This window comes from Lissotriton helveticus, chromosome 3_2, assembly GCF_964261635.1.
Source record: "Lissotriton helveticus chromosome 3_2, aLisHel1.1, whole genome shotgun sequence".
In the NCBI taxonomy this organism is placed as follows: Eukaryota; Metazoa; Chordata; class Amphibia; order Caudata; family Salamandridae; genus Lissotriton; species Lissotriton helveticus.
In genome coordinates, this window is record NC_136062.1 from 137,017,588 (window position 1) to 137,041,402 (window position 23,815).

The 23,815-nt window shown below is 49.4% G+C and overlaps 1 protein-coding gene across 1 annotated transcript in view; it reads left to right on the plus strand.

Annotated features, from left to right (window-relative positions):
* MAPDA (N6-Methyl-AMP deaminase) overlaps window positions 1–23,815 on the plus strand; it is a 173,548-nt gene that overhangs the window by 123,434 nt on the left and 26,299 nt on the right. The window contains exon 9 of the mRNA XM_078684933.1: window positions 7,365–7,465. Coding sequence (XP_078541059.1) covers window positions 7,365–7,465 — 101 coding nt within the window. The remainder of the gene's footprint in view (window positions 1–7,364; window positions 7,466–23,815) is intronic.

Sequence of the window (23,815 nt, forward strand, 5' to 3'; positions counted from 1 at the left end):
GTTTGTACCCAACTCAGAAAAGATGCAAAGCTCACAAACGGGCACAAAAAACTTTTGCTCCTGATTTTGTAGAATGGCATTCTGAGCCTCATTCAACCTACTCAGTGCTGTAGGAACCATGTTAGTGTTAAGCATTTCATAGCTGCGCTTTCCTAGTTATATAGAAATCCAGCAGTGAGAGCTACCTCCAGCAGTTAACGTCTTGTGTCTTAGTGCTAGACAACATTGCCTTCTCAAGGCAATAGTGTGAGCTTTCTCTAGCAGTGCCTTTTCAATGTTAGATATCTCTAGAAATATTTACATCTTCTAGTGGAGTACATTTAGTTCTAGAGTTGCTGACCCACGCCTACAAAGACCTCCACTATGAACGACCTTCATACCTCCACAACCATCTGACCTTCCACAAACCGACAAGGCACCATTGTTCTGCCTCCTTCTGCCTTGCAGACAACCCCTGTCCCCGGGAGCCACTGATCCAACAGCGGAGGATACTCCTTTTCGCACCTAGCAGCCAAAACATGGAACCCCCTTCCCCTACACCTCAGGACTGCCCCGTCGCTCCAACAATTTAGGAAATAACTCAGGACCTAGAAGTTCGAATAAGAACTTACCACACAGCAGCCAACACCTTCTGCACCTCGAGATCCTCACTGGTGATTTGCCACACTCTAAAAATGGTTGATTGATCAATTGATTGAGTGCACTAGCAGTCTATACCTCTTCAACCAGTGCTTTCCCAGGGCAGCAGAACCCCAGTATCTCAGAAAGCCTGCTCAGTGGTATAGGAGGCCAACAGTGGGAACATTATTCCTCAGCAGCGCGTAAAACGTGTCCATCTTTAAACATTTTGCAGAAGAATACCTCGTTTCAGGTAATTTGTAAAGGGCTGCTCAGTATAGGAGCGATGTGGTGCATGTTTGCTTGGGTCAAGTGAAGTAAATTTTAAAAAATCCCTTTCACCTCTCTTGACTTGGCCGCAGTGTGCCTATGACTGACTTCAGTTCCTGGTCTTCTGTGTGGCCTTCTTGTATCTGAGGCATGATTAAGTGGTTAAAGTTCCATGTGTCATGTATTGGGTGTTTTTGTGTGTGAATGTAAAGTCCTGATTCTACGTTATTTCTTGGAAAGCAGAGGTTCCTGCTTTCATTAGCTCTGGTCGGCAAATTAATGCATAATTTCCTTATATCGAAGCAAAGAGTAATTGAGATAAACCTAACCAATGTTGAATATTTTGCATCCTGTTGTCATCAATCAATCAGTACATTTGTAGAGCGCACAACTCACCCTTGAGGCTCTCAAGGCGCTGGGGGGTGAAGGGGCCGTGAGTGGGGGGTGAGGGGGGGGGCAGGGGTGCTGCTACTGCTCGAACAGCCAGGTCTTGAGGAGTCTCGTGAAGACCAGCAGGTCCAGGGCCTGTTGTAGGCGGATGGGGAGGGTGTTCCAGGTTTTTGGGGCGAGGTGGGAGAATGATCTGCCGCCAGCGGTCGCTCGACGGATGCAGGGGGCGAGGGCGAGGTCAGCGGAGCGAAGGTGGCGGTTTGGGGTGTAGAAGGTGAGTCGTTCATTAAGGTACGCGGATCCGGTGTTGTGGAGAACTTTGTGAGCATGGGTGAAGAGCTTGAAGGTGATCCTCTTGTTGACGGGGAGCCAGTGTAGGTCTTTCAGGTGGGCTGTGATGTGGCTGTGGCGGGGGATGTCGAGGATGAGGTGTGCAGAGGCGTTCTGTATGCGTTGTAGTCACTTCTGGAGTTTGGCTGATGTTCCTGCGTAGAGAGCGTTGCCGTAATCCAGTCTGCTGCTGACGAGAGCCTGGGTGACTGTCCTTCTTGTACCGGTGGGGATCCATCTGTAGACCTTGCGGAGCATGCGCAGGGTGTTGAAGCAGGAAGAGAAGGCGGCGTTCACTTGCTCAGTCATTGACAGTGCGTAGTCCAGGATGACTCCCAGGTTGCGTGCATGGTTAGTGGGCGTCGGTGCAGCTCCCAGTGTGGCTGGCCACCATGAGTCGTCCCAGGCAGAGGGGCTGAATCCGATGATTAGGACCTCCCTCTTGTCCGAGTTCAGTGTCAGGCGGCTGATCGTCATCCATTCGGCGATGGCCTTCATTTCTTCGTGGAGGTTGGATTTGGTGGTGGGGGCCTTGGTGAAGGAGAGTATCAGCTGGGTGTCGTTGGCTTATGAGACGTTGTTGAGGTTGTGCGATCTGGCGATGTTGGCGAGCGGTGCCATGTAGAAGTTGAAGAGTGTCGGGCTGAGGGACGGTCCTTGGGGTATGCTGCAGATGATCTTGGTGTCTTTAGAGTGTAATGGGGGAGGGGGACTCTCTGGGTTCTGCCAGTGAGGAAGGAGGTGGTCCAGTCCAGAGTTTTGTCACGGATCCCTGCCTTGTGGAGGCGTGTGCGGAGGGTGTGTTGGCAGACTGTGTCGAAGGCGGCCGAGAAGTCCAGGAGGATGAGGGCGCGGTTTCTCCGTTGCCCATCATGGCCCTGATGTCGTTGGTTGCGGCAGTGAGGGCTGTTTCGGTGCTGTGGTATCTGGATTGGGACGGGTCCAGGATGTTGTCCTTTTCGAGGAAGGAGGTCAGTTGCATGTTGATGATCTTCTCGATGACTTTCGCTGGGAACGGGAGGAGGGAGATGGACCGGATGTTCTTGAAGTCCTTGAGGTCAGATTTGGGTTTCTTGAGTAGGGCATTGATCTCAGTGTGCTTCCAGCTATCCGGGAAGGTGGCGGTATCGAAGGAGCTGTTGATGATCTTGCAGAGATGGGGTGCGATGGTGGAGCTGGCTTTGTTGAAGATGTGGCGCGGGCAAGGGTCGGATGGGGAAATGGAGTGGATGGTGTTTATGATTTTTATGGTGTCTTTGTCGTTAACATGGGTCCAGGAAAGCAGGGGGTCGATGTTGATGTGGCTGGAGGGCAGTGAGTCTGAGGTGTCTGGGTCTGTCGGGGGGCCTGGTTGCTGAAGCTGTCCGGATGTCTGCGATCTTGCGGTGGAAGAAGGTAGCTAGGGAGTCACAGAGGTCTTTGGATGTCGTTGGAGTTGGGATTGGAGAGTTCCTTCACGATGTTGAAGAGCTCTTTGCTGTTGTGTGTGTTGTTGTCAATGCGCTCTTTGGAGGAGGTTCTTATGGTAGTACGGATGAATTGGTGATGTCTGCAGATCAATCAATCAATCAATCAATCAATCATGTCACTTGTATAGCGCGCTGCTCACCCGGAAGGGTCTCAAGGCACTTGAGGGAGGGGGCCGCTTACTGCTCGAACAGCCTGGTCTTGAGTTGTCTCCTGAAGGCGAGGTGGTCTTGGGTCAGCCGAAGGTGGATGGGGAGGGAGTTCCATGTCTTGGCCGCCAGGTAGGAGAAGGATCTGCCTCCGGCGGTGGCTCTTCGGATGCGTGGTACGGCGGCGAGGGCGAGGCTGGCGGATCGTAGCTGGCGGATGGGCGTGTGGAAGGTCAGGCGGTCGTTGAGGTACTTGGGGCCCAGGTTGTGGAGAGATTTGTGTGCGTGGGTGAGGAGCCTGAACGTGATCCTCTTGTTGACGGGGAGCCAGTGCAGGTTCCTCAGGTGGCCAGAGATGTGGCTGCGTCGAGGGATGTCTAGGATGAGTCGAGCGGAGGCGTTCTGGATGCGTTGTAGTCTTTTCTGTAGCTTGGCTGTGGTTCCGGCGTAGAGGGTGTTTCCGTAGTCCAGCCGGCTGGTGACCAGGGCCTGGGTGACCGTCTTCCTGGTTTCGATCGGGATCCATCGGAAGATCTTGCGGAGCATGCGGAGGGTGTGAAAGCATGAAGAGGAGACGGCGTTGACTTGTCTGGTCATGGAGAGGGAGGAGTCCAGGATGAAGCCCAGGTTGCGTGCGTCGGCTTGGGGGCGGTGCCCAGGGCAGGGGGCAACCAGGAGTCGTCCCAGGCGGAGGGTGATGGTCCGAGGATGAGGACTTCCGTCTTGTCTGAGTTCAGTTTCAAGCGGCTGTTCTTCATCCACTCGGCGACGTCTTTCATCCCTTCGTGGAGGCTGGTTCTGGCGGTGTCGGGGTCTCTGGTGAGGGAGAGGATCAGCTGGGTGTCGTCGGCGTAGGAGATGATGTTGAGGTTGTGTCGGCGTGCCATGGCTGCGAGGGGTCTCATGTAGACGTTGAAGAGGGTGGGGCTGAGTGATGACCCTTGCGGGACACCGCAGATGACTTCGGTGGCCTCGGAGCGAAACGGGGGGAGGCGGACTCTCTGTGTTCTTCCAGCTAGGATCGAGATGATCCACTTCAGTGCCTTCTCTTGGATGCCGGTGTTGCTGAGGCGCTGGACTAGGGTGCGGTGGCAGACAGTGTCGAACGCGGCGGAGAGGTCCAGGAGGATGAGTGCTGTTGTTTCCCCGTTGTCGAGAAGGGCTCGGATGTCGTCGGTGGCTGCGATGAGGGCGGTCTCGGTGCTGTAGTTGGCTCTGAAACCGGACTGCGAGGGGTCGAGGGATCCAGTCGTCTAGAGGAAGGCGGCCAGCTGTCTGTTGGCGATCTTCTCGATGACTTTGGCAGGAAAAGGGAGGAGCGAGATGGGGCGGAAGTTCTTGAGGTCGGTGGGGTCCGCTGTTGGTTTCTTCAGTAGGGCGCTAAGCTCGGCATGCTTCCAGCTCTCCGGGAAGGTAGCGGTGTCGAAGGAGGTGTTGATGACGTCTCGGAGTTGGGGTGCGATGGTGGAGTCGGCCTTGTTGAAGATGTGGTGGGGGCAGGGGTCAGTCGGAGATCCGGAGTGGATGGTGTTCATTGTGCGGGCTGTCTCTTCGGTGGTCACTGCGGTCCAGGTGCGGAGGGTGGCAGTGGGGTGCGTTGGTTCGACGGTTGGGTGCGAGGATGGTGTGCCGAAGCTGTTTTGGATATCGGCAATCTTGCGGTGGAAGAACGAGGCGAGGGAGTCGCAGAGATCTTGTGAAGGGGTGATGTCGTTGTTGCCGGTTCTGGGGTTGGAGAACTCCTTGACGATGCTGAAGAGTTCCTTGCTGTCGTGGGCGTTGTTGTCCAGTCGATCCTTCAGTGATTTCTTGTTGGTGGTGCGGATGAGCTGGTGGTGCCTGCGGGTCGTGTGTTTGAGGGCGGTCATGTTGTCAGTGGTCCGGTCGAGGAGCCAGGCTTTCTCGAGGGTGCGGCAGGTCTTCTTGGAGTTCTTGAGTTCGTCGGTGAACCAGGGGGCCTTCTTGCTTCTGGGTTTGCTGGGTGGGTTCTTCAGTGGTGCTAGGTCGTCGGCGCAGGCGGTCAGCCATTGCGTGAAATTGCGGGCTGCTTCGTTGGGGTCCCGTGTGCTGGCAGGTGGGTTCTGGCTGAGGGAGGTGGTGAGCTGGTCGGCGGTGATCTTGCTCCAGCTCCTGGGAGGGCACTCTTGTAGGCTGTGTTGCTGTCTGGTGTCTGTTCTTCAGTGGTGCGAGGTCGTCGGCGCAGGCGGTCAGCCATTGCGTGAAATTGCGGGCTGCTTCGTTGGGGTCCGGTGTGCTGGCAGGTGGGTTCTGGCTGAGGGAGGTGGTGAGCTGGTCGGCGGTGATCTTGCTCCAGCTCCTGGGATGGCACTCTTGTAGGCTGTGTTGCTGTCTGGTGTCTGTTCTTCTCGAGCCTACGGCAGGTCTGCTTGGATGCCTAGAGGTCGGCGGTGAACCAGATGGCTTTTCTGTCAGTGTGTCTGTTCGAGGGTTTCTTGATCGGGTGAGAGTGTTGGCTCAGTCATCGTTCCATTGCCTGAGGTTGAGGCCGACGGAGTAAGGGTCGGTAGTGCCCGTTGGTGGGTTTCGGGCGAGGGTGGTGACTAGCTGGTCTTCGGTGACTTTGCTCCAGCTGTGATGGGTGTCCGTTGTGTGCGGTGGTGCGTGGTGGACTTCTCGAAGGTGATGTGGACGCAGCGGTAGCCGGTCCAATGGAGTTCGGTGGTGTGGCTGAAGGTGACGTGGTTACTGGCTGAGAAGATGTGGTCGACCGTGTGTCCGGTGGAGTGGGTGGGAGTTGTGACGAGCTTTTCGAGTCCAAGGTTGGCAAGGTTGTCGAGTAGGGTGGTGGAGTTGCTGTTGTTGGTGTTCTCGAGGTGGAAGTTCAGGTCTCCGAGGAGGATGTAGTCCGTGGACGCAAGCACGTGCCTGCTGACGAAGTCGGCGATGGGATCGCTGAACTGCGGCCGGGGGCCCGGGTGGTTTGTAGATGAGGGTTCCACTGAGGGTGGTGTTGGGGTCGGTTTGGATCTGGAAGTGCAGGTGTTCGGCGGTGATAAGCGTGTCGTCGGTGCTGATCAAGATTCTGAGGGTGTTTCTGTGGAAAATGGCGATTCCTCCTTCTGTTCCGTTGGTGCGGTCCCTGTGGGTCATCTTGTAGCCGTCAGAGATGGCAATGGTGATGTCGGGTGCCAAGGTGGGGTTCATCCAGGTCTCTGTCAGGAAGGCGACGTCTGGGGAGGTGGAGTCGAGGCTGTTGCGACCTACCCCGGTGGGCGTGGTGGTGGTGTAGCGGCAGTTCCGACAGGTGAAGGTTCCATGGGTCTGCTTCAGGGTGGCCTGGAAGCAGGTGTATGAGCGGCCGGCGTTGAGAGCGTGAAGGGTGCTGGCGTCAGGTGTCGTGGTGATCGCAGGCACCAGGGGGTCTGGTGCTGGGCACGGTCCAGACACAGACGGGCTTGCCTTATGCGCGCCTTCGCGTGCCAGTGGCACAGCCGAGCAGCAGCTGCCCTAAGAAGGGGAGGTGGGAGCAGCTGGGAGGCAGGAGCGGGATGAATGGGCGAGTAGGGTGATGAGAGAGAGAAATGAGAGAGCAGAGCGAGCGGCGAAACTAAGGGCACAACAATGCAAATAGATACAAGGAATAGGAAAAACAGAATACAAGCACAATATTGCAGGGTACAATAGAAAACAGAGTGCAGAGTCAAGAACGGAGGGCAGACAGGAAAAGGGGCAGAAGGAGCACACAGATACCTACGGGGGCCTCGAACTCACGGCAGCAGCAGCGAGCTCAGGGACATGGGCACACAGGTGGTGCTTTGCGGCGTGGGGAGCTACCTGCCTAGAACAGGGTCAAGGAAAAACTATAGTCATTGTATTGTTACAAAGGTCCTGTGCACACCTCCAGTCACTCCACCTGACCACCCCAGCATCTATCAAGCCGACGCCCAGCCTTATTTAAATGTATATAGGTGATTACATCATCTAATATGTAACCGAAGCAGGCAATCGAATTTGGGTTTTCCTGGTAGGATTTACTTAGCTAGGTTTCATATCCCCAATCTATATGATCGGAAATGAATGGAAACACACAGTGAGAAAATATATTGAGCTGGGTTCTTCTAAAGCTTTTTGGTTGCTCTGCATAACAATTTGTCATATAATATTCCCTTTTTTCTTCAGAGCTCTGTTTAACATCAAATGTGAAAGGCAAGACGGTACCATCGTATGACAAGCATCATTTTGGATACTGGTACAAGATGGGCCATCCACTAGTGCTTTGCGTAAGTTAAGTTTTGTTCTTTCTTTAAAAAACTGACACTTTAACTGGTTCTGGCTCAATGTTACATAAAAAAATATGCTTAAATAAAAGTTTGTAGTTATATAAAAACTGTCCAAACCGTATGCTGATTTAACAGTAATACTGTATCTTTTCATTCATTCGGGGTTATGCCTCCTTTTTGCATGCATTTCCGTCAAACAGGCAAGAATGTTACACACAACACAATACAAGCCTTCTACAGAGATCAACACAAATTTCTTTCAGGGGCTAGCTATGCTATGTCATGTATCAACTTCTTTGGCAACTTGCACTATACAACCAGATCTCATTACAAATTCTTTATTCAAATCCTTTGATTCTCAAATCAAGTTTCCAATCAATCTAAAGACAAGTATAAAAATATCAGTCATTTTTGTTAGCATTTAAATTATCTTTAGAAAACTAAGGTGCAGAATGCTACACCGATAAGCGGAATCTATCAGTTAGTAATTCTTAATGCATTGTTGATTTGTTTCGAGAAATTGTCACATGGGCATTTCACTGCATTTTCAGCCTACTTTGTTATTGTCGGGAAAGCCACCAAATGGGGTATTATAGAAAAACTAAATCTTCTCAGGAGCAATCTGTGTTGGACATTTTGCACCCTACTAAGACCACTCTGAAAGCCTTGTTGGCTATGATATATGTATATTATATATATATATATATATATATATATATATATATATATATATATATATATATATATATATATATATATATATATATATATATATATATATATATATATCCCTGTACTTTTGGACTCCTCCACAAGTTTAGTTATTTCAATACACTTATCCAATACAGGCTGTTTTAGTACAGTTTTAGGGAAATGTGGAATATCTTCATTGGTTTTCTCACACATTCATATCCTTATCTTCTATGAGTTTTAGACTCGCCTGAACATGGGATAGCCATGTGCTCAGCTGATGCCATACAATCACTCAGTATTTCTTGGGTTAATTAAACTTCAGGTTTTGTCCAAACCAATTGCCATAACAGCAACAGTTTATGCTCTATAATATTCTTAATAGATTGATGCCTAACTCAATGTGTGGGGCTAGAGTGTGGAACTGCTAACAGCCTTTTCAGAAATGTGTCCTAATTTCTTTGTAGGGATTTATTGTCTCCTAGCCTCCTTCTCCATAAATTGCGGCAGTTACTTTCTTGGCATTGTAAAGGGTTACCATTTCTACTATTGCTTTATTTCTTAGTTTTGCTGCAAATCAAAATATCCCCCCATGCCAGGACATATTAGGCACACTGACCTCTTTACGTGCACCCCAACCCCCATTATCAAACAAGCATTTGCAATGCAATAGGTCTCGCATTATTTAAGTTTGAGCTATTATTATTGTAAATGGCAATGTTTTTTGCTTTATGCTATAGTTTTCTTATGTACATAAAAAGCTACATATAAAGTATTTGTTGTTAAAATTATTTATGCAGTATTTAAATTTGTTTGCATAAAAGATTACAAGAATATCTTAGCCAAAAAGTTAAACTTTTTAATGGTAATTGACTAAATGTCCATTTGTACATTTTAATTTCAAATAGGTAAGTGTAAACATCACAAATATATTGTGCAAACAGTGCAAAATATTTTAGCCATAAATATTTTTGTTTTACGAGGTAGTTTGTAAGAAAATGATTGTAAAAGGCAAACACTGTAATTAAAATGTAACATATAACAGTACAGTTATGGCTAGTAAACATACATTAGTAGTATAGTATAATTGTAAACAAGATGTAAATAAGACTACAGAAATTAGCATGAATTATCACTTTAATATCAACTTTACAAACATTTTGAAAACACGATCACAGCTGGTAATCATGCATTGGCTTGTTATTACAAGCATTTCATTTTAATAAATATTTCTGATTCCCAAAAACAAATATGACAGTCTCTCAAAATAATGGCTTTTCAGTTTTAGTTGTATCTTTGATCTCCATGTCATCAAGTACTCATGAATATTACTGCCCCATGGACAGAGTCTGGCTTTACATGTCTACATATCAACATCCAATTCCATGAACACCCATCGCATGCCAGGGATGACCATCACCGCTGGTGAAGAGAAGCACAATTGGGTCAAGAATGCCCACAATACGTTGTGGTCCCATTACACCAGGGATGGGCTCAATAATGCCAAAGATGCCAACATCATGCCAAGCATTGCTAGACTAAAAGTGGGAATAATTCTAACAGGGACACCACCAATAAATTAAGAAGGAACACCATTACGCTAAGGCAAGCATTACCGCCTTCGGGTAAAGTCCGCGCTATATAAAAATGCATAAATACATGAATAAAGAAATACCGCCTTCGGGTAAAGTCCGCGCTATATAAAAATGCATAAATACATAAATAAATAAATACCGCCTTCGGGTAAAGTCTGCGCTATATAAAAATGCATAATTAAATAAATAAATACATACCGCAAAACATCCTCGTTACTCTGCCGGCCTGCGACCAGGAAGTCAGGCAGGCCGGCGCGACACCCGGAAACAGGAAGTAGGAGGGCGGGAGCCTACCCCGCCTCCCACGGAAGAGCCGCGATTGGAGCCGTGTTGGGAGCAGGGAGCACCGGAGCAGGCAGGAGCCTACCCTGCGCCCCGGTGCCGAAGGAGGGAAGAAGAGTCCTGCTGCCGGGCCTTGCAGCTGAGGAGAGGAAGCCGGTGAGTGCGTTGCTGAGCGGCGGGCGGGCGGAGGGAGAGGAGCATGTAGGCGCGGGGGGGGGGCGGCCTGTGTATGTGTGTGTATGTGTGTGCGTGCGTGTGTGTATGTGTCTTGGAGTGCGTGTGTGTGACTGTGGGGGAGGGGGTGTGTGTGTGAGCGAGTGTCTGTCTGCGACGTGTGTGTGTGTGTGTGTGTGTCTGTGTCTGTGTGCATGCATGCATGCGCGGTAGGCTGGGAGGGCGGCGCATGCGCAGTAGGCTGGGAGGGCGGCGCAGGACGGAACGTGCGCGTTCGCGCAGCCAAATCCGACTGCTAAAAATCGTGCCAGTTTTGTGTCCCTCATTCCCCGGCATCAGCCGACTATAAGTCTCCGTCCCTGTTCCAGGGCGAGACCTAAAAACCTCAATCCTAGGTAGTAAAATTGCTTCTTTCTTGCAATCTTACTGGCTTTTTTTTTTTTTTTTTTTTTTAAATCTTTATTAACATGAAGGCATATGTTATACATACAATATTGTAATCAAGTTTCAATTTTGCAGTTCGTACAGGCACGGAGCGGTAGAGTAGTATCAGTAATGTGCATAGTGATACATGTTTAGTGCAGTCTCGAAAGGCATATGGATGAGTGCCATCAATTGTCCTCAACACAGTTTCCTAAGACCAATGTCGGTGTCTCACTCTGCATACGCTGCATCTATATAACCTTCAATCTATATGCGTTACTTTGCATGACAGACATCGAAATAAGAAGAAAAGATAAACCCAACTATTGTCATCACATTCTTATCGTTGTACACACGCCCATAACCAATCATCAGTCACTTTGCTTGTTGTCAATGTTGTTTGCAATCGTACCACAGGAATACAGCATTTTGCAGTATAGGTAATTTGGCAACCAAGCACCCAACACTTCAATCCTCCTCCCCTTCTGAGTCTATGTTCTCGTCCTCTGGCAATGGCTCACAGATGTCCCCTCTATAGATGTTCCACGGCATCCAGACCTTGTTCCATTTACGGGGGCAGGCCCTGAGTACATACACTGCCCTCTCTGTCACCATAAGCATGTCCATGTTTTTGGTCCATCTAACCGATGTAGGCAGTTCCAGAGCACCCCACTTCTGTGCAATGTCTCGCTTGGCCACTGTCATGGCCAGTGTAGCCCACAGCAGGCCATACCTGTCCAGGTCATTGGGGTCCCAGATGTTCAACAGGCATTTACGGGGTTCGGGCACAACAGAGATCTTAAGGGCCTGGGAGACAGTGCGCATAATTTGCCGCCAGAATTCCTGTATCTTTGGGCAGTCCCACAGCGTATGAAATAGCGTCCCCTCCTCCCCGCAGCCTGGAAGACAGAAGGGGTGTGGTGCTCTATGTATCCTGTGGAGAAGTGTCCTAGTGAAATAGATGCGGTGCAGAATTTTGAGTTGCACCAATCTGAATTTCGCCGAAATGCCTACTTCTCTCGGTGACGCAAGCGCTTCATTCCATTCCGACTCATCTACCTGTCCTATCTCTTCCATCCATTTCTCCTTAAGTTTCAGTGTGGGGTCTTCCAGATTATTAACCAGCTTTTTGTATGTGAGAGAAGTTGCACTCTGCGACATAAAGTCTGTCAATAGTCTATCCTCTAACGGTGAAGACTCTGGCACTTCAGTGTCAGCAGGTATTGCTCGAAGCAGCGCGTGACGTATCTGCATGTACCTGAATGTCTCATTGGGGTGGAGATTGTATTGTTGTTGGAGCTTTGAGAATGCAATCACTGTGCCCCTGTCCCACAAGTCCCTCACCGTGGAGATCCCTATGTGGTCCCATTGAGTGAACCCTTTGCACGCTCTGAGGTTTCCTAATGATTTTGCGTCCCATAGCGGCGTCATTTTGGTGATTCTTCCTTTCCAGCCCAGTTTTGCGTGTGCCATGTGCCACAGGGTAGCCGTGTGTTGTGTCGGGCCTATCAGGTTTTTAATCTGTGACTTATTGTACAGAACGGAAAGCATGCCGTCTGGTCCCAGTTGAGACCAGTCCGCCTTGTAGGCTGGATCTTCACGCGGGGCGTGGAGCCATTGATTAATAATTTTGAGCTGGGCTGCCCAGTAATAGAGTTGAACGTTAGGCAGGGCAATTCCTCCCTCGTACCAACTTTTGACCAATTTATCATGCGCTATTTGCGCAGGGCCGTTGTTCCAGAGTAGGCTGGTAACTAATGCTGCAATACGTTTGAAATATCGCGGTGCTACCATATACGGGGTATTTTCCAACACATAAAGGAATCTGGGAAGGGCCATCATTTTATATAAGGCAGCCCGCCCAAGAAGGGTCAAGGGCAGGGTCGCCCAGTGTCTAACATCTGCCCGCAGGCGATCCATTGGTGGCTGTAAGTTTTTGTCAAAGAAGTCAGTGGCACTATTTGTGATAATAATACCTAAGTACTTAAAGGAGGTAGTTGTCAATGCCAGGGGGCAGTCCTCTTGTAACTGCGGTCCCGGGCCCTTAAGTACGTAGACCACTGACTTGGACCAATTTATGGTATAACCTGACAGTTCCCCATGTGTATTGCAGAGATGTAATAGGGCAGGGATCCCATTGCTCGGGTCAACCATGTATATGAGCATATCGTCCGCATATAGGGAGATTTTATCCTCCCAGCCAGTCTCCCATGTGATGCCACGGATCAGTGGCATTGTCCTAATTAGGATCGCTAAGGGCTCCAGCACCAAGGCAAAGAGCAGAGGCGACAATGGACACCCCTGTCTCGTTCCACGCCCCAACAGGAATGTCGGTGAAATGTGGCCATTTGCTGCCACTTGTGCCACCGGTGACGCGTATAGTAGCCGCACCCACGCTATGTATTTCGGGCCAAAGCCCATACGTGCAAGTACTGCAAACAGATATTCCCATTCTACCAAATCGAACGCCATTCTGGCATCAAGGGAGAGGATCACAGCCTGTTCGGAAAGGAGGTGTGTACGTGCCAGCACTCCATGGACCCTTCTGAGATTCAGTGCCGTGCTCCTGTGGGGCATAAAGCCCGACTGGTCAGGGTGTATTAGTGTGTGTAGATGTTGTGTCAGACGGCTGGCCAGTAGTTTCGCCAGAATTTTGGCTTCCACATTAAGCAAGGATATTGGGCGGTATGAGGTGCAGTCGGTTGGTGGTCTGTTTGGTTTTGGTATGGCCACTATTGTGGCCGTGCGCTGGTCAAGCGGCAACTCCCCCCTGCGCAGGCTGTCCGTGTACATGTCAAGCAGTGGCTTACTTAGGTCCGTGGCCATCGCTTTGTACCATTCTACAGGTAGTCCGTTGGGACCTAGCGCCTTGCCGGACTGCAATGCCTGTATGGCCAAGTGAATTTCATCTTCCGACAGGTCAAGGTCGAGCTCTAGCTGCGCCTCTTGCGTAAGTCTGGGGATGGTAATATTTTCTAGTGAGTTTGCCGCTGCTTGCGCCGTAACGACATGCTCCGGGGTGTATATCTTTTGGAAGTGGTGTGCCAGGGTGCGTACAATGTGTTCAGGGTGTGTCTGTAACTGTCCGTCACGCGTGCACAGCCTCTGTATGCCTCTAGCACTACCTCCTCTCCTATCCAGCCATGCCAGCATTTTCCCTGCCTTGTCACCCACATCATATATCCTATGCGCTGTACCTGCTATGTAGCCTTGTACTGTTGTCTTAAGGTGTGCCTGGTACTGTTGTTGGCGCAGTTGTAGCAGATGTAAAGTGCTCGGGGTGGGGTCAGACGTGTGTTCAGTGTTAGCAGTATGGAGTGCCAGTTCCAGTTCAGTAAGCGCCCGTCGGGATTCCCGCTTGTGTCCCGTTATAGTTGCTACTGCCGCACCTCGGAGGACCGCTTTGTACGCTTCCCACAGGACTGAGGGTGAAGAGACCGACCCAGTGTTTTCCTGAAAGTATTGCGTGGTCACCAATTTGAGTTTTTTCCAAATTTTGGGGAGTTTTAGATAGTTAGGGTAAACAGGGTATATTCTAGCGCATTTCTTCTCTCTGGTAGTGAGTGACAGAGAGACTGGCGAATGGTCAGATATGCCTCTAGGCAGGATATCCATCTTATCTACTGATCCCAGTTCCATCCCCAAAAACAAAAAATAGTCTTTTCGGGAAAGGCTATTATGTGTAGCGGAGTAGTATGTGTACTGGGTCGCCTCTGGATGTAGTTGCCGCCATATGTCCAGAAGGCCCATTGCTTCCAGAAAGGCAGGAAGCGTGGAACTCCCCCTGGGGCGCTCTCTCACGGGAAAAGTGTCTAGTGCGGGATTAACTATTGTGTTGAAGTCCCCCCCCTATGATCGTATCACCCTCCGGGAGGTCCAGGAGGAATTTACCGAGTGCCGGCAGTGCCGTAGAGTGGAGTGCTGGGGGAATGTACACGGAGACAACATTAAGAGGTCTCCCCTCCCATTGGCCATGTATTGAGGCGAAGCGACCCTGATCATCTGTCTTGTGGCTTTCCATCAGAAAAGGCGACGTTTTTTTCATGAGAATTCCAGTGCCCCTGGAGCCCGTCGTGAATGCTGCATGTGTTGCCATCACATACCCTCGCCTATCCATCGCTTTACATGTTGTCCCAGCCAGATGCGTCTCTTGGAGCAGCACAAGATCTGGCCCTTGTCGTTTAATGGCCTGTAGTACTACCCCCGCTTAATTTTATCCCCCAGGCCTCTAACGTTCCAAGTAAGCATGCGCAGGGGGGCCACCATAGTTGTGTTAGGGGGGGCCTCATCTGGTGAGGTGTTTAGTCATTGGTTCGTATGAGCAGTGTATAGGTGATCTGCTGCCTATTTCCCTGCAGGCACGGTGCTGCGAGGTGGCGTTTCTGAATTGGTCGGTAGATGGTGCGTGTGTGTGTCACAGAACATGAGTGATGACTATTAACAGTAACATTAACATTACAACTCCCTCTCCAGCCCCCCACCCTGCTTCCCTGCCCCACGGTCCATCTCTCTACCCGTTTCCCCAACTTGGCAGAGTGCTTTACCCCATTCCTAACCATCTTACTTGCTTGTGGGGTTGGTGAGTCCCCTACAGGCACCGGTTATTGCCCACCCTACTCAGCTTCACCAGCTCCAGGGTCCCTCATGTTGGTCCCGTTCAGCCTCTTAGACAATCTGTCTCTCCAACTGGGCCGGTTGCCCTGAGGTAAGCGGGTCCCGTTCCAAATCAGATTCCAACTCCGTAGCGTCGTCTTGGTGCGCAGGAAGGCTGGCCGGCACGTCTGTGTGCCCGTTGTTACGATGGTCTCCCCGGTCTCTGTGTGGACGCCGACGTTGTCCCACCTGTCTCCAGCCGTCAATCCAGTCTTGTGCCACTTCTGGCTTGTCAAAAAACCAAGTCTTTCCGTCCGCCACAATCCTCAGTTTAGCGGGGAATAACATTGAATATGGCAGGCCCTTGTCTCGGAGCACTTTCTTGACGTCAGTAAATGACTTCCGGCGTCTGGCCACGTCCGCTGTGTAATCCGGAAAAAAGGCTAACGTTGCGTTTTGTAGCTTGACAGGTGGCGAAACCCTCGCTGCTTGCAGGATCGCATCTCTGTCTCTGAAATTAAAAAGTCTGGCCAGCACCGGCCGTGGCGCCGCCCCAGGTTTGGGCGTTCCACCAGGAACCCTGTGCGCCCTTTCGACAGAGAAGAAGTGAGATAGTCCCTTAGGTTGCAGTTTATTCTTTATGAGGTCCTCGACGTATAGGTCCATCGCTCTCTTCCCCTCCGTCTCCGGCAGGCCAAGAATGCGTATGTTGTTTCTTCTGGAACGCCCTTCTTGGTCGTCCAGCTTGTCCTGTAGTACCTTGGTGACTTTTTCCATCCGCTCCATTGCCATTTGCAGTTCCGAAGTGTCTTCTATCAACGACTTTGTTACCACTTCAACTTGAGAAACTCTTTCGGTCATTTTCTGGAAGTCTGCACGCAACAGTTAACCTCGGAGGAGATGGAACCCACTGTCATTTTTACCTCTGAGAGGGTCTTCATAATGTCCTCTAGTGTCACCTTCTTGGTTCCCTCCGAGTCAGGAGGAGTGCCCGTGGAGCTTCTTCCAGCAATTTGGGAGTGTCCATGTTGGCTATAGGCAAACTTGTCCAGTTTGGCCTGTGTCGAAGTACTCCTGGTTCCTTTGCCTGCCATGATTAGAGGCGTAACCCACTCCGGGCTGTACCGCGGGTCTTGTGCAGGGATATGCTGGGCACCTGACGTGTGGGTCTGTTTTTTTTTCTCCCCAAATCAGCCATGGGGTTGTCGATGTCCCGTCTCTGAGTGGGTCACACGCTGATGAGGCTGTTGTTCTTTGGCAGTAGTTTTGTATCGGCTACCAGTGCTAGTGATCGTTATGGCGCCGGCCAGGTCCACAGGTTGGTCGAGTGTGTTGGGGGTAGCCGTCGGTTCGTTGCGCAGTTCATCAGTTGGTGGGTCCCGCGATGACAGGCTCCCTATCACACCCCCTGCTCCGGAGTAAGTATCCCAGCGCTAGCACTGCGCCACCACCGTATTCTGGGAGAGTGGTGGGTGTCAGCCCGGGGCCCGACCAGAGTGGCATTCAATGGGGTCTCTCCCGCTATTCCGTTTCCGGGTGAGGTATGTGTCTCGACAGGTTTCCCATGCGCTTCTTTTTATGCGTCTAGCCAATTTGCAATGTTCAAGATCACTTACTGGCCTCAGTTTCCGCTGTCCCAGCAAGGGGGTGCCTCGTCCTCTCTGGAGCACCGGTTCTTTCTCAGGGTGCTCGCCGTAATGCAGGTGTTTCCTCAATATGGCGTCCCACGGCAAGCTATGGCGCAGCTTGTCCCCGGACACTTGCACCAGGCCAGTCCTCCCGCGAGGTCGCAGCGCTGTCCCACAGCCCCCGGCGGTCGCTCCTATTCACTCCCGTCACGCCAGGCTCCCAGGGAAGCCAACCCTTACTGTTCAAGGCGGGCCGTCAGGGGAGCGGCCGCTGGGACCAAGGTCAGGCCGGCCAGAGTGCACCTTGGCCGGGGGCAGCAAGCACGCAAGGCCGGTGCTTCTACGCAGTCACAGGCCCAGTGACGCTGGCGTCGGACACTGCAGTATCCGGCTTATGATACACGCCGGAGTCGGATCTAGCGATGCCGCTTGGGTCCCGGTGCTGGTTCCGCTACTTCAGGTGGGTGATGTGGATGTGTCGGATATATGTGCCGGATTACATTGAAGGCCGATATGCCTTGGGAGCTCCCTCTTCAAGCGGCCGCCATTCTCGACTGCTAGCCACGCCCCCCCCCATTCTTACTGGCTTTTTAAAAAAAAAAGGGATATTGTTAGACCTGGCACCATTGGCGTGGGTCTCCCTTCCATTTTTGCTGTTGCCTCTTGTATTTTTGCTGATGTTAGATGCTTTGGGCACTGTGCCACTGCTATCCAGTGCCACAGTGCAAGTGCTCCCTATTGTAAATTGATGTATTATTCAGTGGTTCCATGTTTGGCTATTTGGTTTACTTGTCAGACCCTAGCCTAGTACACTGGGGGTGCCCAGGGCGTGTAAATCCAAATGCTGCAGGTGGGCTTGCAGCACTGGTTGTGCCACCCACAGAAGCAGCCTTGTAAAATGTGTCTAAGGTCTGACATTGCAGAGCCTGCGTGCAGTCTGGTACTGTCATGCTGACTGGGCAAGTGCACCCACTTGCCAGTCCCTAAACCTTCCCTTTTCTTCATATCAGTCACCCCTATGGTAGACCCAAGGGCAGGGTGCATTGTAAGTATAAGGTAGGACAAGCCTTGATGTGTGTAGCATGTCCTAATAGTGAATTACAGCCATTTTCGTTTTTCACTGTTGCAAGGCTACCTGTTCTCCATAGGCCAGAATGGGCTGTTAGATTATTACATGTTTATAATCCTAACTGACTCAGAGAACATGGTAGAAATTCGAGTTTAGTATGCCTGAACTCAGAATGATAAAATAAATCTTTTAGTGAAGTTGGTTTTAACATTCTGTGTTTGCAAATACCACTTTTAGAAAGTAATTTGCTTGCCTAAACCTTTCAAGCCTGCCTCTGCTAGGTTGTGTATTCCTTTGTCTGGTTTTGTGAGTGACAGGGCTGGGGGATTCCCACAGACAGGGTGAGTCACCAGTGGTGAATGGAGAGATCTGCATCTAGATGGGAGGGAGGAGTTGCACCTGAACCTTGAATAGGGCTGTGCCTGCCTTCCACAATGCTGGCTTCACCTCCTGGGGAGCGGCTGATGTCTCTGCCCTGCACACTGAAAGAAGAGGAGGAGTCCTGTAAACAAAGTGTTCCAGGACTATACTTGCCTTCCACAATGCTGGCTCCACCTCCTGTGGGGCGTCTGATGTGCCTGCCCTGCACTGTAAAGGAAAGGAGAAGTCTGGTAAACAGAGTGCTTCAGAACTGGTTTGGACTGGGCAAAGGCCCCTCTCCCTCAGAGAACAAAGGATTTTGGGGTATACATATTTGGACCCTGATCCCATGAAATTAGATCACTTTGGACTACAAGAAGAAACCTTTACAGAGGAGAGGAACCTGAAGAAACTGAGGAGAGACTATTCCCAAGCTGAAGTGCTGCTTGGGGGATTGGCCTGCTGTGGTTGCCTTACTGCCAAAGGAAGGAGAAAGGACCTTTGTGTACTTTGCTTTCAACTTGTGAAGGATCTCCAAGGGCTTGGAAAAGAGCTTGCCCCCTGCTGAAGTCTCCGGGACAACAGACTTCAACCCACAACTCCCCAGAGTTCTTTTGGAAGTGTCTGCTGCTGTTTTGGGCCTTCTGAGGAACTGCGTGTCGCAAGGAACTGGAAGCCCGACTCAACGAGAAGCGTGTCGCTGAGCCTGCCGTCGCAACTCCGAAGGAGGGTGTCGCCTCTGGAACTGTCGCACTGCACAGCATCAGAAAGAAGCGTGCTGCAACGAGGTCGGAGCGTGTCGCCGTCGCTTTGCCTGCCGTCGCAACTCCGAAGGAGGGTGTCGCCACTGGAAGTGTCGCACTGCACCGCATCGAAGAAGAGCACCTTGCATCCCCGAGAAGCGCGCCACCATCGGAGCTGCTGCCGGCGCATCGTAGATGTCGCCGCTGTAGTTGTTGCAACGTGCGGAAGCTTCACGCATCGTGGGAGAAGTATGTTGCCACTGGAGCTGCTGCCGTCGCATCATCAGGGTGTCGCCGCTGCAGTCCACGCATCGAACCGAGAACTTCTCTCATCCCCGAGAAGTGTGCCGCATCTGGAAGATCTTCACGTCTTTATTTCTTTGCACCTGAACTTTGCCGCATTCCCATCGCTGCGACATTGCTTGTTGTGGAAGTGCAACGCAACCTAAGGTACATTGACGCAAAGTGTTGCATCTTAAGAACTGATCTGAACTAAGCTACATCTACCATCTTAAAGTAATAGTATTGTGTATTTTTGTCGTTTATGGTCTTATGGTAACTATATAAAGTATACTTATTTTTTATATAAAACCTTGTTTATTGAGTTACTGTATGTGGTCACAAATGCTTAACACACACCGCCTCTGAGATAAGCCTGTCTGCTCGTGCCAAGCTACCAAGGGGGTGAGCATAGGTTATTTTAGGAGTGTAATCCCCTTAGCCGGACTAGAGGCGAGGGTCCCTATTTGTCACAAGTACCTACCTGTGCCAACTAGAGACCCCAAATCTAATAGATCTGTTTTACCGTTTTTGCTTTGACATAACATGGTAAAAATGTCCCCTCATTTAGCTTCAAGAACGTTAACAGAACCAATAAGAATCTGGAGTGTGGGCCAAAAGAACAACATCATCTGCGTATATCAAAATCTTGGGGTGTCTGCTCAAAGTATTTGTAAGCCCTCATCTATTCCATTAATGTATATTGAAAAGAGAAAAGGAGCTAACACACACCCCTGTCTTAAGCCTATGCGTATCTTAAATGGTCTGGTTAGTTCAACCTGTATTCCATACACCCTACTCTTGCTGTTAGCTCACTGCACATATGAGCAAGTAGTGAAATGATTTCTTTCGGGCCCCTAAAGCTGACCTGCATTTCCATAATATCTTATCATTCACTATGTCGAAGGCGCTGCTTAGGCCCTTGAAACACATATACAAATTACCCGCTCTAGCCTGTAAGTACTTCCCCATTAGGAGATTTAGATTTAGGCCTGCATTGTTCAATGGTCCCTAAACCCCTTCTGAATCCATGCATTGCTAGTGATAAAATATTATATTCCTCTGCCCAAACCTCTAGTCTTTCCTATAGAACCCTCCCTAGAATTTTAGCTGAAGAATCGAGCAGTGAGATTGGTCTATAACATATTGGATCTTGTTTAGAACACTTCTTAAATATGGGAATAATGAAAGATCCAGACCAAGAAGGTGGTGTCCTCCCCGACCCAGCTGTAGTACAAACGATGGTAAGAAGAGGAGTCCAGAGGTCTGGGAGATATATGTACACATCAGTGGGGATTCTGTCCAGGACTGGTGCTTTAACCAATGCAGATTTAAATAATGCACTTAGGATTTCTTCTAAAGTAAAAGTATAAACAAATTCAGTTATGTCTTCTAATGGCCCTTTCTCTTGAACTATGTCTATGGAAGATGTAAAAATCGATTAAAAAAAAAAGTGGTCCACCCAGGCTTCAGCTGGGAATGCACTCTCTAGATTAGGGGCACAGTTATCTTTAACCCATTGACCGCGGCATGAAATAAAGGGTGGGAGTGGTTCGGACGGCCCCTGGCCATCCTCCGCACACACCCTTGACGTCAGACGACCCTGAAATGGTTAAGAAAGAAGTTGTTGATAGTCTTCCAAAAAAGAATATTACCTTTTGCTTATGCTGTGTTTCCTTCTGGCTTAAATAGCCACTTTGATTTAACAATAATTATGTATATTTTCATTCATTCAGGGTTATGCCTACTTTTTACAAGCATTCCCATCACGCAGGCAACTTTGTTACACACAACACAATACAGGCCGTCTACAGACATCGTCACCGAAAAGGGTATACCCAATAAGTGTCACTGGGATCTGGGTTTATAGAGATACAGTGAGAGTGGTCCCAGTACGTGCTTATTTAAACAGAAAAACCAGTAGCTAAACAAATTTAAGAAAGCATAAACAGAAACAATCAATAAATATGGTATACTGTTATTTAATCACAATGAACCCGTAGATATATTCTACATACAAATTTAATTACTTGCTTTAATATCATTCGTGCCCCAAAGAGTGAGGGGGAAAGGGATAGGGAAGGTGGAAGGGTACTGGTGAATTGTTGTGCAATTGGATAGGTATCAGGAAAAAGGTAGAGTGCTGGTGTTGTAATCCTAATCATAAGAAATTAATGACCGGCTTCTCTTAGAGCCACAATAAATGCAACAAATGTCATGAGTTTACATAACCATGCTTAAAAGCCTTTGTTAACCTATTTTGCTGAAGCAAAAGCTGGCAAGTTTGGAAGATGTCAACGTTTCGACCCCACAGTATTCTAGGTGTCTGATAAACCTTAATGGGGTCTTGCGCAGGACAGGGGGTGATGAGGAGGAGGGGGGGCACCTAGGACATGAACAGAAACAAGGATTTAATTAGTCTGAACACAAGAAGTTAAATTACAAGGACTATGCAAAAGGACAAGGGTTTACCGTGAACGAGACTCACGGCGGGATAATTATGGTCACATGGGCGTGTGGGCTCCACATGATCTAGAGCAGACAAAGTTAAAAACTTTCAAAAATGGCAGGCTGGGAGGCCTCGATGAGCTGGTTGGGTTAATTAGCAGTGAAAACTTACTGTGAAAGACAAGAACTAAAACTTACTCGGGAGGGAAAAATCGCAAGTCCCTTCAAAGAAACGATCAATAGAAGGCCACTGTAGTTGGCCTGCCCAACTGCAACAATATACGAATAAATAAACAAGACCCAGTATTAAAAGCCAACAGCTCCCCCCGGTGCGTGGAAACCAAACTCGCAACCCGGTGGGCTGTCAAGAAGTACCACCTGTGGGCGGAGAACAGGATTGTGTTGGTCGCCTCTGTGAATTGGAAAATAAAGAGTCGCATGAGACCGGGCTCAAGGTCCGTGGTGTGCAACAGGGGCATAAAAGGGTCATGGAGTCAGGCGGGTTCAAATCCAACACTTACCGAAATGCCGAATCCGTCCTGGAGTAAGGAACCGGATGGATGACAGAGCAGCTTATATGAGCAACCGATCGCTCCGTGCGTGTACGTAGTTACACATAGGATGCGAATGTGCCAAAAGGAGGACAGTAAGTAAGTGAGGAAAGACTCTCACCCACAACTGGAGTGTTGCAAACAACATGCAGTAAGAGGAAGGACTCGGAACCAAACTTACGGGGAAAAAAAACAGTTTGTACATAATCACACGAGTGAAGTTAATTTACAACAATGAATAAATAAATAAAGACCGATGGGAAAAAGTTAATAAAATCCAGAGTCGAATACTGTCAAACAGTGGAACGGGAGAGGAGGTGGCATTGTGGAGTGAATCTACGTGGACTTAATGAATTGCTCAGGGCTGTCTAAAAAAGCCTCGGGGTGCCCAACAAAAGGCAACAAATCTTCAATAAATGGCCCTCAAGCAGGTGGGTGGAGGCGTGTAAGGACCAAAGCCACCGTGGTCAACATAAGTGGATAAACAAATATATCCTGCACATGGAGGGTGTCCAATGAATCCAAGCTACATTTTTATAAAAAACATGTGAAGCTTGCCCTGGCTCGTACCTCTCGCACAGGAGGGTAAAGCGTCTGCGATCATAATTTGTGTATCATTATATTGACTATAGGTGTTGGCTGATGTGTACCTCTCACACAGGAGGGTAAAGCATTGGTGGAAAACATACCAACGACATTGGATTACATGTCCGTACCTTGCTGCTCATACATTGTCATGGCATATATCTCCCGCTCAAACAGAAAAATTAGAGTACCGTTGTGCAAAAATGCCTTTCAACACACGAGGGTAAAGTGTCGTTGGAAGGCATGCCCAAACTATAAAGGTCTGTGTCAGTTGCATGCTAGCCTCAACTTATCATTGACAGAGTGTTGCTAATTGTGCATGGCTACTGTCAATTTCGTTCAGACCATTGTTTATTGAGTCCAATAGGGACATCCACTTGGATTCCCTTATGTTCAAAATCAAGCCAATGTTGCCTCCTCGGGGTCCCAAAGTCGTCTTTTCCAGAACCAACCATTGGAAATTTTCTGGGGCATGGCCTGCTTTTTTTAAATGATCTACTAGGGGCGACCCAGGCACCTCACTGGGTATGAGGCTGCAATGTTGTAGTGCCCTTACTTTGATTTTCTGCTGGGTCTGACCAATGTAAATTAGGCCGCACGGGCACATGATCCTGTAGATGACATTACTCGTGTTGCAGTTAGTATATGTCTTTGAAGGGATCTTGTGCTGTTTGTATTCAAATTGTTTTGTCTGAATGGTGGTAGCGCATGCCTTGCATTGACCACATCTATGATGGCCAAGAATGGGTTCCAGATTCCACAAGGATCTGGAGACTCTAAAAATGAACGGACAATGTGACCTTTGATGCTTTTAGCCTTTTTGTATGAATGCATTGGTAGGGATTCTTGTTGTTTGTCAATGGATATCAGGCCCCAATGTTTGTTAATCACCTTTTGATGGCATTACTTTTGGTAGAAAAGGTTGTGACG